At 43.2% G+C, this 16,788-nt stretch overlaps 1 protein-coding gene across 12 annotated transcripts in view; it reads right to left on the bottom strand.

The window, feature by feature from the left end:
* TMEM241 (transmembrane protein 241) overlaps window positions 1-16,788 on the bottom strand; it is a 188,035-nt gene that overhangs the window by 97,709 nt on the left and 73,538 nt on the right. For 2 of the 12 annotated variants that reach the window (XM_054017801.1, XM_054017810.1), the window contains one exon: window positions 13,880-14,610. The exons of the other annotated variants lie outside the window; for them this stretch is intronic. In XM_054017801.1, the coding sequence (XP_053873776.1) occupies window positions 14,550-14,610 (61 nt within the window). In that variant the 3' untranslated portion in view covers window positions 13,880-14,549. Of the gene's footprint in view, window positions 1-13,879; window positions 14,611-16,788 lie in introns of those variants that run through there. 12 annotated transcript variants of the gene reach the window in all.

Raw genomic sequence — 16,788 nt, 5'->3', positions numbered from 1 at the left:
TGTAGCTATCATGCCTCCTTAAATCTGTAAATCTATTAGAGACCAGTAACATACTGTGGGTTTTGAAGCAGGAATGTGAATAGATCCCAGGACACGGATTAGACTCAGACTTTAAAGGCCAGAAGGGACCATCATGATTATCTAGTCTGACCTCCTGCACCTCACAGGCCACAGAACCTCAACCACTCACTCCTGTAATCAACCCATAACGTCTGCCTCCTGTCTTGTGGGGAGAAGCCCACAGGACTTGTCTACACTAGATTTTTCTTCTGAAAACTTTCCGCCTTTACTATCATTGGTGTAGCTCCATAGGTGGTATCAACAAGTGGAAGTCCTACTGTAGACAAATCACAGGGGGCTGCCAGCATTTTAACCACAGCGTGATGCAGACCTGCACTGATCCAGGTTTTAACAGACCCAGCTGCTGACACCTTGTCTACACTAGGGCTTCAACCATTGCTACCAGCCATGGGGCAACATGAATGTTAGCAATAGTTATTAGAATATAAAGCTATTAAAGGGAAAAAACCTAGTGTAAACCCCATCAGAAGTACTGTTGTTGAAGAGCCCTATAGAATTTAGCACGGGACAAAAACAACGTTGTTCTGTGGAAGGTTAGCACGGTTCACACAAATTGCTCTATCTACCTATAGAATTTGATAGGGAATGCTTAGGTTCCTCTCCTCCCCCCTTTAAAAAAACCAATCCCATTCAATTCTATAGCAGGGGTACCATTTTCTATTCTATTCTGGGACGGTTAAAAAACCAAACTCTAGGGAAAAAAATGTACATTTAAAGTTTATCAGATTTTTCCCACGAGATCAGGATAGCTCGAGCTCCAATTCACCAAGGAATTTGTCATGAAGTTATTCCATCAAAGAAAAAAAAATCGTTGAAAGACAGGCTTTCACCTCTATGGCTCTTTAGAAGAAAGCTGCCATCTCCCTTTTCCGTAGGCAGAGGTGCAAGTACTTGCAAAACTTTTCAAAGGTTTCATTCCCACACTGGTGAAATTACTGTTAAGGGGGGGTGATACGGAGGCACAACGCAGTTCCCTCTCGTCAAACAGCATTCTTTCACTACCATTTCAGCTAGGCTGGGCAGAGTAATGATGTTTGCATTAGTATGAACATCTCTTTAAGAGAGAGAGTTAATTGCTTTCAAAGCACTTTACAAAGGCGATAACTTGGACAACAGAGTGGAGAGTATGCTTATAAAATTTGCAGCTGACACTAGCACTTTGGAGGACAGGATTGGAATTCAAAATGATCTTGATAAATTAGACAATTGACCTGAAATCAGTAAGATGAAATTTAATGGATGACAAGTGTAAAGTACTACACTCAGGAAAGAAAAATTAAATGCACAAACACAAAATGGGGAATAATTGGCACTGCAGAAAGGGATCTGAGGGTTATAGTGGATCACAAATTGAATGAGTCAGCAGTGTGATGCTGCTGTGAAAAAAACAAACATGCCAGGCTGTATTAACAAGAGTATTGTATATAAGACATGGGAAGCAATTGTTCCACTCGACTGGGCACTAGTGAGGTCTTAGCTAGAGTACCTTTTTGGGCACCGCACTTTAAGAAAAATGTGAACAAACTGGAGAGAGTCCAGAAGAGAACAAAAATAATAAGTATTTTGGACTGTGTTGGAATTGCAAGCTATCCCTTTAAGGCTGGGGGTGAGGGGTCCAGTCCTGCTTGCAGGCTAGGGAGCTCTGCAGGAAAGCCTATCAGAGTCAGTCTGGAAAGAAGGTGGGGTGAATTGTGCCTCTCTGTAAGGGACTGGGGCATAGTCAGTTTGACTTAGTAGTCACAGCTGGACTGGTGTCCACAAGTCAAGGATGGTCGTGAGGCGCTAGTCAGTGAGCAAGGAACAGAGTAATGGTTAGAGCCAGGATCAATATACAGAAGTCAGGATTGGAGTCAGGCTGGTGTCAGACAATAGAGATCAGAGGTAGTTACCAGACTGGAATCAGGAGGCAAGAGTCAGGCTCAGAATCAGGCTGGGGTCAAAGACTGGAAATCAGCAAGCAAGGTGAAGCCTGGAATCACAGCAAGCCAGAAATCCGTGTGGCTGCCCAAACAACTTCCTGGGGCACACGCCAGGGTTAAATAGCGAGCATGGGCCAATCAGAAGGCCACAGGATGCTGTTACTTTGGACCCTTTGGGCAGTACATCTCATGGTGTATAATCTCCACAGTGCTCCTTGGATATATTTCTGCATGGGCTCCCAGTGGTGATGTGGGAATGTCAGCTGCCCCAGGCTCCACAAACTGAAGTTCTAATCCTGTAGATCCCTACATGTTGTAGGAATCCCTGTGTTGTAGAATCACCATCATTGGAGGTTTTTAAAGCACAAGTTGGACAAACTCCTGTCAGGGATGGTCTAGATGTACTTAATCCTTCCTCAACACACAGGAATGAATTACATGACCTCATGAGGTCTCTTCCAGCACTACATTTCTAGGATTCTGTAAGTACCACCATTGCAGAGTTTACGCTCATTTTATGAATTGGTAAATGGTGTCACAGAGAGGTTAAGTGACATGCACTCAATTGCACTGATGTGCTGGGCGATTGTAACAAGGTCTTCTCCAATTTTGCCCACTCTTGTGATTTATCATAAGGCTTGAGATATTTGACATCACTTAAAGCCCAATCTTCTGTAGACAAGTTATTACGTGAGCGAATCGCAGCTTTTTTTTTTTTTTTTTTTTTTTTTTTTTAAAAGCATGGGTCTAGTCCTGGTGGCTGTAGAGAAAAAGCTTGAAAGTGCGACCAAGTGCACCCTAAAGGCACAGAAACCAGAAGGAAAATTAAAAATGGAAAAAAAAATTAGGGGTTCTTTTTATCTCCTGATTTTTTGGGGCATGACTCATGATTTTTTGGAAGTTTGATGTTAGCAGTACTATGACTCCTGGTCCAGTGTCCTATCCACTGAACCACACCTCCTTCCTCTCAGGGACTGTTGGATCTGGAAGGTTCTTTGTCAGACAAAGAGGCGGGGGGACAGCAAATGGAGTTAGCCTGTGATCAGCTGCAGCTGAGGCACTTTTATAGCTAGCTTACAGCTACCAGCATTTTAAACATGCCCTTTCAGAAAAGAACCCATTCAGCTCTTCACTCCACAATTGTAACATTCCACTTTAAATGTAATTGAACTGTACAGAATCCTGTTGTATAAGGTTCCTTGCCCTCCCTTTGAAGGTAGAGAATTTTCTCTTTTGGTTACAGCTTGTCAAGTCTTGAGGCTACAACCATCTGTGTTAATCCCTGAGCAGTCCGTTCTTATTCATCATCACCAAGGAGCAGCCATGCCGAAGAAGCTCTGTACTGACAAGAAACAAAAACTGCCTGGCTGAGGTTTTTCACTTCCATGTCTCTCCTACATTCTAACTCTTTGGATACAACTAATCGGAGACTTTAAATGAAGAGGTCACAATAGGCTCAGCCCTGAAGGATTAAAAAAAAAAAAAAGTTCAACTCCATTTTCAAATGGGTCTTTGTGGGAATGACTTGCAGCTCAGGCTGTCTGCCAGCCTGAAGAGAGATGGCAGAGAGAAGAATGTTGATGCTGGTTTTTCCATGCTTTAGTTTTTATTGTGGCTCTCACATTTCCAGCCATCCTTACATTTTCCTGTTAATTGCTTTGGCTCATGCATGTTTCTGTAAAGCTGCTATAGACCAGATTGATCAACAAGTGGCAAACAGGCCAAGGCAACACTTGCATATTCAAATGTAATTTTCCTTCTTTTGCCTGCTCTCTAGTGACAGTGAAATGAAGCTGGCACTTCCGGCATTAGATTCTACAACAGCAAGCAAGTAAATGCCTTAAACCATACACTGAGTTCCTTCAGTTGAGGTCTGATCACAGGAAGTGCTGAATACCTCCTGCGAGTTGCTGAGAATCTTTAACAGCCACCCAAACCTCCGTGTAGGGTGATATCCTTACTGAGAGGAGGGGTTAATTCTTTGGAAATATTGTCAGTTCCTCTACTTACTGCTCTGAGCTGAATTAATTTGATAAGTTCCTGTGGCTTTGGTGCAGCTGCATAGAGCATCCTACATTTAGGAGGCAAAGGCGTGCACTCGTGTCTATAGGGACTACTGGAACAAAGACAGGACTCCTTGTGAGGAATTCTCCATGGCTTGTTTGAACTTGAATCCAAACTGACTGACCCATTGATAAGTAAGCCACATGAGAGAAAAGCAACAGAATTCCTGCAGGTTTTCACCAGCTCCAGGGCTGGAGAGACCTGTTATTCAAATATGCTTTAGCACCTCTCTCCTTTAAAATGAAAGCACAAGTAGCGTGTGTGTTTCATGAGGTCCAGGATTCTCACCAACTGACATTCATAGTACAGCTTCCCCCCCAAATGCAGTCACAGCTTAGAGCAAAAGATTATCCTCAAGCTTTACAATGGGCATCTATAAACCATTAAGACATTCCAAATTAGCAGCTCGGTTCTGCTTCAACTACAATATTCTTCATAGAAAGCTTTAAGCCCATAGCTAATCTGCCTGGTATTAGTGATGTTAATTCCTTTTCCATCCATATACTATAGAAACTATAAAAACAGTGCTCCTCTCTCTTTCCTTTTGAGTATGTTGTAACATATAAATTGTCCCCTTTTTCTCTTCTCTCTTATGCTGTAAATAGAGATGGCCTTGAACCCACCTCTCAAATATGTAACGTCACCTTAACCAAGCAACTGGTATAACTAACCTCTATCGGTCTTCTAGCAGCTATATTAGGGCAGTTTTATTGGTTACAATCTTCTCCTTTTGCTGACTTGGGGTAAAAGTTACTAGATGCAATTCCAAACTACACATACTAGTCAAGCCTTCTCTAAACAAACATTAAACAGCTAAGCAGAGCAAAGAGCTACATTTAAATATGCAGCTCTGACATGAAGCTTAACGTTTTATTAACACACCCTTAGAAGTTTCTGTCTGCACAGCACCAAAAGAGCCCTAACTCCACCTCTGGAGTCATGTATTGAGACCAACTTGGAACATGCAACAAGCTACTCCTGCCCATGCAAGCTTTTGAAAACACTTGCATCAGCCACCCAGGACCTCAGTTACCTCATCTGTATAATGGGAATAAGTTTGCTTCTCTCTTATGGGAGTAGTGTTAGGTTCCAATGAGTAAGAGTCATGAAGTACATTGAATTATAAGAAGCAGTCAGTAGAAAGGTAAGAAGAGAACTCAGAACATTCTTGGCTCCCAGAGATGAGGCATGTTGACAGAGAAGATTGATACTCTTATCAAGCTTTGCATTTCCCTGAAGTGTTTGGAAAGAGGTCTAGGCCACTTTGGAGTAATTCAAGGGATGAAATAATTGTGCACGACTCCTCTCCCTGCTGTCTCAAAGACCTCATTCACTAATTACATGTAAAGTGAGGTAAATACACATTTCTTTGTTCAGGATACTTGTGCCTGGGCAGGGCTGCATGGTTTTGAACATGTGCTAAGAACATTATACAGGGGGATTTCATAACTTTACATATCATGGTGAAATGTATGTAGCAACATGATATTATTGACCAACAAGTTATTAGTTTTCAAATGATACCTCACAAGGCATATTTTGCACAAAGATTATTACAGTAGTGTGTAGGGCAGTGGTGGGAAACCTGCGGCCTACATGCGGCCCATTAGGGTAATCTGATTGTGGGCCGCAAGACATTTTGCTGACATTGACTGTCTGCAGGCACAGCCCCCTACAGCGCCCAGTGGCTGCGGTTCGCTGTTCCCGGGCAATGGTAGCTGTGGGAAGTTGCAGCCACCGCGTCCCTGCATCCTGCCACTTCCCGCAGCTCCCATTGGCCAGAAACAGCAAACCGTGGCTACTGGGAGCTGCGGGGGGCCGTGCCTGCGGACAGTCAACATCAGCAAAATGTCTCGCGGCCTGCAATCAGATTACCCTGATGGGCCACATGTGGCCCGTGGGCCGCAGGTTGTCCTCCATTGGTGTAGGGTGTGAATACAGGAGTGCTTTTGGTCACAGTGTGTTGCCATTTTAGCCAAACATAACAGATGTAACATGATCAAATTTAACTGCACATTACATGAGTTTAGCAACAAAGCATGAGCAAAATATACTAAGCTTGCGCAATGTGATTTTCAAAAAGACTTACCAATCGTAAAATTTTACCTTCTTGCGGAAACCAAGCCTAGACAATTTCAGCCCCAGAAGTGAAGTTATACATTACTAAAATCCAGGGGTTAGTATGGAAGCAGTTCCACAACTTTCACCTTAGTGGACTGTGACCAGTGCCTGGTATAGTCCCATCTTGAAAGGGACTGTAAGAGTCATGTACTTGAGGTATGCTCTAATCAAACAGACCGTGATCATGCATCAGTTTCAGAAGCAAAATATCTTTCTATCTTGTGATACAAAACGGTTCCAGTCTTAACTTCTCTCTTCACCATCACCCCCCACCCCTTTCTAAACAAAATGAGCTTGCCCATGTGCTGATCGTCTGAAATGGGATTAACATTTCACATTGATCTGTTGCCTGGTTTACAGATGATCTGCTTGAAAGCTGCTCCTTTAGCTTCTGCCATGGGCTAAACATGATTTGTATAACATTTTCTTCCACCAACCCCCTCCTTCAGTTTACAGACAAAACACAACAACAAAGTAGAAAGGACTGTTCTTCCTATGAGTATTCAGCACAGCTCCGAGTCACTGATTGTTCCGCAATACCACTCCAACACCCCTTGTGACACTTTGAGGATTCACCCAGTCCAGCAAAGGGTTGGCTCACCACTTGCCTTGTAACCCTGGCTGCTTCTGTGCTGTGCAGCTTTGGCCGAGCCCTGACACCAGCACCGTGCTCACAGAACAGTGGCCTCACCCTGGCTGCCACCAGCATGGTTACTCCTTAGACTGACACCAACAGCCCTTCCAGTCCCACGGCTCCCTTGCAGTGACCTCTCACTGATAAGCATGCTGCCTCCAGAGACAGAGCACACGCCAGCCTGCTAGTTTAGCTGAGGAGTCCACCCTTCAGTTTAATACACAGCCCTGAGATGGTTTTGTAATAAAACACGTTTGCTAACAAAGAACAGATATTTAAGTGATAATAAGCAAGAATAATAGAGACAGATGTGGGTGCAAGGAAAACAAATCAGAACTCGCTTTCTAGCGACTAAAACTTAGCTTCAGCATTACAATCTTCATTTAAGCAGGTTTATCAGCTAGTGTCAGTTCCAGCTACTCTTGGTTTTCAGGCCAAGAGGGTCCTCTTTTCATGAGCTCACAGGGCTCTGCTCACTCTTTGTCCCCTAAGTGATGGATTCCAAAGTGGCTCTCTCTTTCTGCTTATATATCCCAAAGTCTATTGTCTCTGTTTCAAGAGCCAGGGAGGGTAAGGGTGTGTGTGTGCGTGCGCGCGTGCAGGCTCCAACCACTGTCATGAGCATTAAGTGGTCTAGCCCCCAAGCCAGGCTCATTTAGCTTGATGGCTTTGTTTACCTCAGATGTAGATATACATTTCAATGTCCTCTGAACATTCAGAGAAGGGCTACTACGATGATCCGAGGAATGGAAAACCTGTCATATGAAAGGAGACTCAAAGAGCTTGGCTTGTTTAGCCTAACCAAAAGAAGGCTGAGGAGAGATATGAATGCCCTCTATAAATATATCGGAGGAATAAATACCAGGGAGGGAGAGGAATTATTTAAGCTCAGTACCAATGTGGACACAAAAACAAATGGATATAAACTGGCTATCAGGAAGTTTAGACTTGAAATTAGACGAAGGTTTCTAACCATCAGAGGAGTGAAGTTCTGGAACAGCCTTCCAAGGGGAGCAGTGGGGGCAAAAGATATATCTGGCTTCAAGACTAAGCTTGATAAGTTTATGGAGGGGATGGTATAATGGGATAGCCTAATTTTGGCAATTAATTCGTCTTTGACTACTAGCAGTAAATATGCCCAATGGCTTGTGATGGGATGTTAGATGGGGTGGGATTTGAGTTACTACAGAAAATTCTTTCCTGGGTGCTGGCTGGTGAGTCTTGCCCACATGCTCAGGGTTTAGCTGATCGCCATACTGGGGTTGGGAAGGAATTTTCCTCCAGGGCAGATTGGCAGAGGCCCTGGGGGTTTTTCGCCTTCCTCTGCAACGTGGGGCATGGGACACTTGCTGGAAGATTCTCTGTACCTTGAAGTCTTTAAACCATGATTTGAGGACTTCAGTGGTTCAGACACAGGTTTGATACAGGAGTGGGTGGGTGAGATTCTGTGGCCTGCATTGTGCAGGAGGTCAGACTAGATGATCATAATGGTCCCTTCTGACCTTAAAGTCTATGATTTCCTGGCTCGACTTACATTGACGACCCAGGAAAATAGGCAAGACAACATTCTTTAGTGTAACACAGGCTGACCTTACGCACTGCTTGCAAAACACCCTTTAAGAATATATTTCCAGCACACACTTATAATTCTTTATACTCCTCCCACACATAACACAATAATATTAATGACCAGCTTGTTACCGGTTTGCATGTGATACTTTACTTGATCCCTTTTAGATACAGATTATGACAACAGTGTGTTGTTGCAATGAGTGCATCAGGCCTGATGTGAGTTATGATATGTTGTGCCCTATGCCAGTTGGCATTGAGGGACTCCTGGTTCAGATCCCTTTAAACGCTTCTTTCAAATGTATATATACACACTGGCTTATTGTCAAGGTCCCTTTTTATTTGTTTGAGGCAAATGAAGGGGATTATTGATGGTTTTGGGGAAGAGGGGAAATAATTATATTCATGCATCATGTTGTGTCCTAGGTGAAGTTCCATAATATGACTCTCTGCCTTTCAGTAAATATGTTAATAGGCTCCTTGCTTTTGCAAAATACTTTACCACCATTTTTGTTCAGGTCATTTGCCATGCAGGAGATTTCCAAGTCTGCTATAAACTCATGTTTGTGGAGACTAACACACTCTCACTTCTTTCCCATCACCGGTAACAAGGTGCAAAGATCACTGGGCCATGGGCAGCAATGACAGATTAAAAGAAAACAGAAGTGCTTCAACAGTAGAGATATTAATTTAGCAAGCACATTAGCATCCATAAAGCCTCCTGCTACAAATTTTCATGACAACAACAAAAACAGGTACAGAAAATTGTTTACCAGGAGTGCCCCTGCTGGCTGTATCATAGTAATGTTGTTATATCTTGCCCAACCTCACACAGAAAGTCAATAGCAGAGCAGGAAATTAAACCTGAGTGTCCTGATCCCAGGCTAGCTCATCCTTCCTTTATGAAACCCACAGCACAAGGCAGTGGTGGCACCACAATTTGCTTTCCTGATGTGGTGATGCCCTCCCCAGCACAGCTGCCCCCCAGGTGGAAAATAGAGAACAAATTGCACCACCGGCACTGCAGGAGTGAATCAAGCTCATCAGTTTTAAACCAGCCTTATTCTTTAAGCAACCACCTTTGAAGTTCACCTGAGACGTGAAACTTTGCAAGTTGCCTTGTGTAATGACAGTGTTCTGAAAAAATTACTAATGATCTGTTCTCCCTTGAAGAGCCCTCTTGTACCCCCACATTCCCCCTGCAGCCCCATGTCCTTCCTTGCCAAGGACAAGACAGATGCGCTTTAGAGCCTAAGCACATTAACTAGCTAATTATGAGAAACCAGAGGTTCTCCCACAGTCTTAATGACAAAGGCATCATGATGCATTTGGACAAAGATCAATGCCACAGTGCTTTTTCAGGGAGCAAGTGCCCCGTTACTCAGATTGGGGTGGTTATTGTATGATGTCACAACAGGGCAGAATTAGGGTTGTTCAGGTGTTTTAACTGTGCATTTCTTACCTTATCATGTTTGGATTTCTTTTAAGTGTAACTCTAACTCTGAATTTCCAGGGTTTAATAGGCTTTGTTGGAGGGATAATTACAACATCCCTCTAGTGTTGCTTTTTAAACATCCCTGTAGTGTTTTTTATCCTTAAATTACTGATACATACTCTCAAAACTTACACTCTATCTTAACATAGTTTTTTGTCTGAGAATTTATACTAACGAAATTAAATCCATGGGGTGGAAGAAATAAGGAAAGACTCAATATTAGTTCTATGACTGCTGAGTGGGACAATCCCCCTCTATCCAGATTAGAGGTTCTTGAAAAATGAGAACATTTTTTCATGGAAAAATTCACTCCCTTTCTCCTGCCCCAATCAAAGTTTTGGTGTCAAAATTCAGAAATTTCTACTAACTATAGAGCTGTCTGGAAACAAAATGAACTTTTTCTTCTTTTCGGGGGGGAAGCAGGGTAGGTGGAAATTTGGAAAGCTTCTACCAGCTCTGATCCTGATGCTTTCCCTGTGGATTCTAGTGATGCTCATCAATGCTTGAGCTTATATTAGCAGCTGAAAGGACCATTGTCACATGGCTTAGGCCTGAAATAATGGGGGGGGAGGGCTCTGGATGGAGTAATTTTTACTCAAAAGCTGGTCATAGAGAACAAGAAGCTGGCTACACAGATGAGCTCAGTTCTCCTCCTGAAACCCCCCTCTAACACCACATTCTATACATACATTATAAGTGTGTGCATGCATGCACGCACCAGAGAATGTGTATAATACTATGTCCCTCTCCACCCCACCAATGTGCTGCCCCTTCCCCATGCTCTTTGTTCCATGTGACACTTAGGCCCAGACTCCCTGATTGGGGTTATCTTTTCCCCTTCCCCAGCAGCACTTACCCACTCCCATGAAGGCAGCAGTGGGTGTCCTTTCTGTCTCCTCTCAGGTGAGGAAGATACTCTGCCTGTACATACAACCAGCAGACAGGAAGCTAGACTATTCCCTTTTGCTCCCTCCAGTGCAGTCTGCTTTGCAGCAGGTGCTCTGATTTTCCCTCATCTGCTGCTAGAAGTTCCCCGGAAAAGGAGGCAGTCAGTATTGAAGCTGCTACAATAGCTACACACAGCCATGCTTTTGGGGCTAGGAATGGTTTCCATTTTGCTCTCTCTTTCACCATCTGGAAGTGGGGAAGGAAAACACACAGTTGTCCCTCCCATGCTGAAAGACCAACAGAAGGGATGTCCTGCTGCAATTAGGCCTATTGTGGGTCTACTTTGAAGTTTCTCTGTAAAATGCCATCGTAGGCTTTCATGTCTATTGACTCTAATTGATCCCTGACTGAAATTTACCACATTTAGGAAGTAAAAAGCAACTTGTTTTTACTGCACATTTAACCCTGGGGTCTCTCCTCTGCAGCAGACTGGATAGAACAGGCCAAATTCGCTCATCAGTCAGTGACACCTGTGCAACATCCCCCCCACACACACACTCCCCCCTTCAGCCGGCTGACACAGGTGTAAGTGATTGGAACTCAGCAAACAATTCTGTTGCTGCAGGAGAAGAGACTTAATCCAGGTCTCCCTATTGATCCTGCAGAGCAATTTTAATTAGTCACTAAAGTGAGCCAATATGATTCTGAAGAAAACAAAGGTTGACATGCAGCCCAGTGCAGCTCTGGAGTTCCACTTAAGCCTATTTTAACTTAAGGACATATAAGGCCTTGTGCTGGCCTGCTGCACAGGGGCCAGTTTCACCCAAAGATAGCAGATCTGTTGAGTGCCCTTTGTAGAGCCCCTTTACACAGCAGAGCCAAATGTTAATATGAAGTACTGTTTTGTTTTTTTAAAACTGCAATTGAGGATTTTTGGGTTACCATTCCCATGTGATGTTGGAAACACAAACACAACAGCATGATGCCAGCACATGGAAATGAAAGTGATTAAACCAAAGTGAAAGGAACCAGCTTAGCTTGTTAAATACAAAGTAAAGAACAAAAATGGGTGAGTTTCCCACTGATGAAGACTCCAGTTCAGCAGCCCTAGAGGCTGAAGTCTGTCAGAAACCAGGTTGCACAGGCAGTGGTAAAGCAAGCTTCCCCTACTCTGCCCAGCCCATGGGCCTCCCAGACAACCTCTAGGACTAGATTAGTCTGCAGGCTGACTCAATGCTTAGCTTCTCTACTGAGACAGCCAACAAAGGTACCGTTGTGTTGGGTGTTTTTTGGTGGACCCCTGTCAATTAAGAACTGGACTGAGATGAACAACTCCTTTCAGACAGGGCACTATACAGTCATCCCTTTAATAATCAGAGTTATTAGGGGTAAGGTCGAGATTGTGGCTGGCCCTTGAAAGTTGTGTAAGAGGAGATGTGCATAAGGAGCTTTTACCTGTAGCACAGGGTCCAGCCACAACCGCAGCCCCTGTGCTCTCCTGTTATGCAGAGAGCACTCCCTGCAAACCAGCTGGAGCCATTAGCCATTGCAAAAGGAGCAGGGAGGAGGCTTGGCACTAGCACTATTGTCCCCTTTACACTGACCGGCAGAGCTGACCAGTCATGGAGCAGAGTACTGAAAAGAAGGTGCAGAATCTGCATTCTCCAGGAGCTCAATGCCTCTCGGAGCTGCTTCTGGGGCTGTGCAGTCTGCACTGCCTCTAGATCCATAGATTCCAAGGTCAGAAGGGACCAATGGGATCATCCAGTCAGACCTCCTGAAAAGCACAGGCCAGTTCGTAACCCATTTCATGTTGATTTTGTATCGTTCTAGTTGCTTTAATCGAAATGTCATGCAGTAGCAAGTCAAACACCTTCGGGAAGTCTAAGTGTATTAAGACAACATCATTGCCTCTATCAGCCACACTTATAACTTCATCAAAAAAAAAAAGATATCAAGTTAGTTTGACAAGATTTATTTTCTGTAAACCCCCGTTGCATGGCATTATATTATGCTCTTTTAATTGAAGTCCCATATCAACCACTCCATTATTTTGCCTGGGATCAGTGGCAGGCTGAGAGGTCTATAATTCACCAGGTGAGCTCAGGGTGGGCCCCTCTCAGTTTCTTCTGTTGAAGCTGTTCCAATTTGTATAAATAATTAAATAAGCAAACTTGGGTCTCCCACGTGCCAGGAGAGTATCCTAATTATCAGTCAACCTCTCTCTCTTTCTCCCTGTGGCCCAATGAATATTTATTTATTACAAAATGGAATAGCTTTGACAGGCGAGCACCCTCCCCCAGAATATCCAATAGTCTGGTGGTTAGGGCACTCAGATGGGAGATCCAAGTTCAAGTCCCTGCGCCAAATCAGGCAGAACAAGGATTCAAAGGCAGGTGAGTGAGTGTCCTCATTAGGGGGTGTATTTTGAGACGCACATTCCCAGCCTGGAAAATTCCCAATCTGGTCACCCTTGGCTGCCTTGTGTGTGAGGCCCCCTCCAGTAGGCATGCTCTGAGCACTCCTACTAGATCGGGCCCTGCAGACAAGATAGGCAGAGGAATGCGTAGTTGAGAATCCTGCTGACACTTAGGTGTGAGTTAGGGTGCGCTCTGCACTGTCATGACTTAGGCAGTTTTGTGCATGCCCTCCAGCAGAAACTTAAGCACCTAGGAGACTTTGGCAGCATAAACTTGGGCACCTAGGGAATTTAGGTGGCAACTAAGCAAGGGTTTGGAGGATCACAGGCGTGCCTAAATGTTGGATTTAAGGCACAGAACTGCCACTTTAGGTGCCTCCATCCCTTTGTGGATTTAGTCTTTAGAGACCCTTAAAAATCTCATCCTACATTTGCAAACATGAAAATTTCAAGCAGTGACTGGGGAATGGAATTATTTCAAGGCTTTTTGGAATTAATTTCTTTCAGCTTCTCATGACATTGATTCAAGGTTTATAATCTCTGCTTCCTCTTAAGATAACTTAGAGACAACCCACTGCTAGCAAACAGTACCAAAACAAAACAAAGTCCTCCCTAAAAAAAAATGTACAATGGTCAAGAGAAACCTTGGATAAGGAGAAGAAAAAAAAATACACACACCACAAATTGAGTCAGTACAATAGATAGTAAGATTTATTTGTTGATTTCCCATTCAGCAAAGTTTTATCTGTCAATCTGCCACAATTCCAAAAAGGAATTATCTCCAGACGCCCCATGTTCTCACACACTGTGTCAATGCAGACTACGTGACTGGAGACCTGCATGTGGGAACTTGCCTTTTACAGGACAACTTAAACCAAAATCCATGCCCACTACTATTTGATTCACAGCAGTGCCTGGATTTTCACATTGTTCGGTGTAACCTGCTCTCAGCTCTTGAGCATCCAGTGGAGAACACAACTTTTCCTGTTTCTGCAGAGTAGCCGAGGGAGTTCAGTTCCTTGCGTGAGAAGGTGCTGCTGAAAAAGGTTCTCACACTGAGCTGTCTAGAGACACAATACAGTTTTTCCTTTACAGCGTCTATCAGAAATAGCTCTCGTCCTGTACTTTGAGGCAAACACTTGTAATCATCAGACCAACTATGCTTCTCCTTCACCAGTGCTATTAATAGCATGTTGTTCCCTCTGAAGAAAGACAAAAGAAGAATGACGGGACCTGGTGTTTGATCACATTTTTTCATTCTCACTGCTGCTGCTTTATTTTTTTTCATTCTGAGTTTTCTGAGCTTCAGCTGGTTTTTTCCAGTTGGGGGTGAGGGCTTGGAATCCTCATTGTTTTCAGTTATGTGCCCATCCTTTCTGTGTAAACAAGCAGGGCTTCTCCAAGTCCACCGAGCAGAAGACTGTAAACAAAGCAAGCTGTAGCTTTAATACTGATTAAGTACGCACACTTGATAGAAAGGCAAACGGCAGAGCATCAAAGGAAAGGAGGAAGTTTGTTTGCCGACATGCATGTGCTTCATCAGGGTGACATTACAGAACCCCAGCATTTTTCATGACGATAAATTTTTTCACTCAGAGTGCTAAGAAATGGTTGAAACCAGAAATGGCTTGTTTCTTCAGATCTCATTGAGATATTTCCCCTCCAACATTTTAGAGATGAGTGCATATATGTGTAAATATATAGACACAAATAGCTGCTTTATTTATTTATGTTAAAATAATTACACAGGCACGTATACACTGAAGGGAGGGAGGGAGAAGGAAGGCTTTGAACCTCATCTGGTTATTGATATAAGTGCAGACTTCCCCTTAGCAATTTCCGTTTGTATTCTAACTTGAAAATGGACTCACTGCTTGACAAAAATGGGAAGGGAGATAAACTCTCCTGCTTTTGGGAAATGAACCAACATCTAACTGACAAGGTTGGGAAGAAACTTCCACTCTGGGCAGGTTATGCTGGACTAGCTGACCAATAGAAATGCCTGCATACTTACTGGGCACTTACAGAAGAGCTGGCACACTGAACTGTTCTAACCGGAGCAGTGTGTGCACCAAGGCATATCCCTAACTCCTGTTTCTCCTGGCACAATGATGGCTCTTTCGTTCCCGCTCTCACCCTGGTCTTGGGAGCAGCTAGCATTGGAAGCAGGGTTCCAAAGCTAGCCGAGTTCAATGGAATTGTCTTTGTTTATATAAATGTCAGTCATCAGCCCGTCCATCTTGTGCAATAGCTAGTAATCCCCAAATCTCCTCTGAAATCACATCCAAGAGGAATATGGTGGACTGCTGGCTCGTCTCCACTTCCATTGCAACAGTGAAAAACTAAATGTAACGACTTAGCATTTTAGCCTCACAGCTTAGTTAGCTTATGAAACAGCAAAGCTCCTTATTAAACTTTATAAATAAAACAAACTTCTGTACAGGTTACTGGTAAGAAGGCGCTTATTTATTTATATTATTCAAAAAGTATGTATAGCTGACAAGGTTGTCCGGACATTAATAGTATTATATTAACTTAAATATTAATGTCAGTGAATTGTTTATAAACACCATGATTCCCGAAAGATGCAAACTTTATATAACAGTTGTACAGTGTACTATTAATACAATGATACTATTGTGCAGTATAAAGCCCTGGAGGGGTAACTGCTAGGGAGATGTCAACTTTCACATTCAGAGACAGTCCACTTTTGGCTATGGAACTATCATTAAGAAGCAATGCACTGTTAGAGGTGCAGGCTTTCAAAAGAGGTTTCAAGCCAAGAGCCTGGTCACTTGTAATCATTACAAATTCATGGCACTTTTCTCTGGAAACCATTAGCCTAAGTTTCCCACCTAAATTTCAGCTCCAGTTATTAACATTTATCTGCATTAATTCCTGCTGAAATTACAAGTGGATAATATGTTCTTCTTCTTGATCCCTACAGGAAAATCCTATAGAGTTCAATGGGGATTAAACCAACAGGGTCCCATAGAAATTACACTGAGAGAGAAAGAGTACTTTCTACTTTGTATAGAATTTTTAATAGACAGTTTAATAGAGAATTAGATCTCTTCAAAAAAATTCTATAGATTGACTTAAAAATTCAATAGAGAAGATATCATTCGCTATCGAACTCTATTAACTAGGACTTTTCCATAAGGGCACTTCCTGGCTAGTCTACTGTGTTAACTGCTGTAATGTTCTATTTCAGAGGTGGCTGCACTTCAGGTCAGTAAAATTTGGGTATACCAGGAGAGCTACCATATCTGTAGCATCAGTAGCTGGATACATAGTAAAGTGATTGTGGGTGGTTTGGAATGAAAGGCATAAATGTGTGGTTTTTATTATGATTTCTCTTTGTGTATTTATGTATTATCACTTATCAGTCTCTATCCTCAGCCATATAACGTGATCTTACTAAGTACATCTCACTAAGCTTTAAAAATATAGGTACTGTCCTCTTAGGGGGTTGCATGGGAATACAGTCGCTCACTCTGTGTGCTGCCCTTTTACAATCTGGCCATCAACCAAGAGAAGAGGATGAATGTCCTTGCATTCAGGGATGCTACATGTGGCTCTTCCAACCTTGGACAGT

This window comes from Malaclemys terrapin, chromosome 2, assembly GCF_027887155.1.
Source record: "Malaclemys terrapin pileata isolate rMalTer1 chromosome 2, rMalTer1.hap1, whole genome shotgun sequence".
NCBI lineage: Eukaryota > Metazoa > Chordata > Testudines > Emydidae > Malaclemys > Malaclemys terrapin.
The sequence above is the reverse complement of the archived record's forward strand: the minus strand, read 5'-3'. Positions and strand labels throughout refer to the sequence as shown.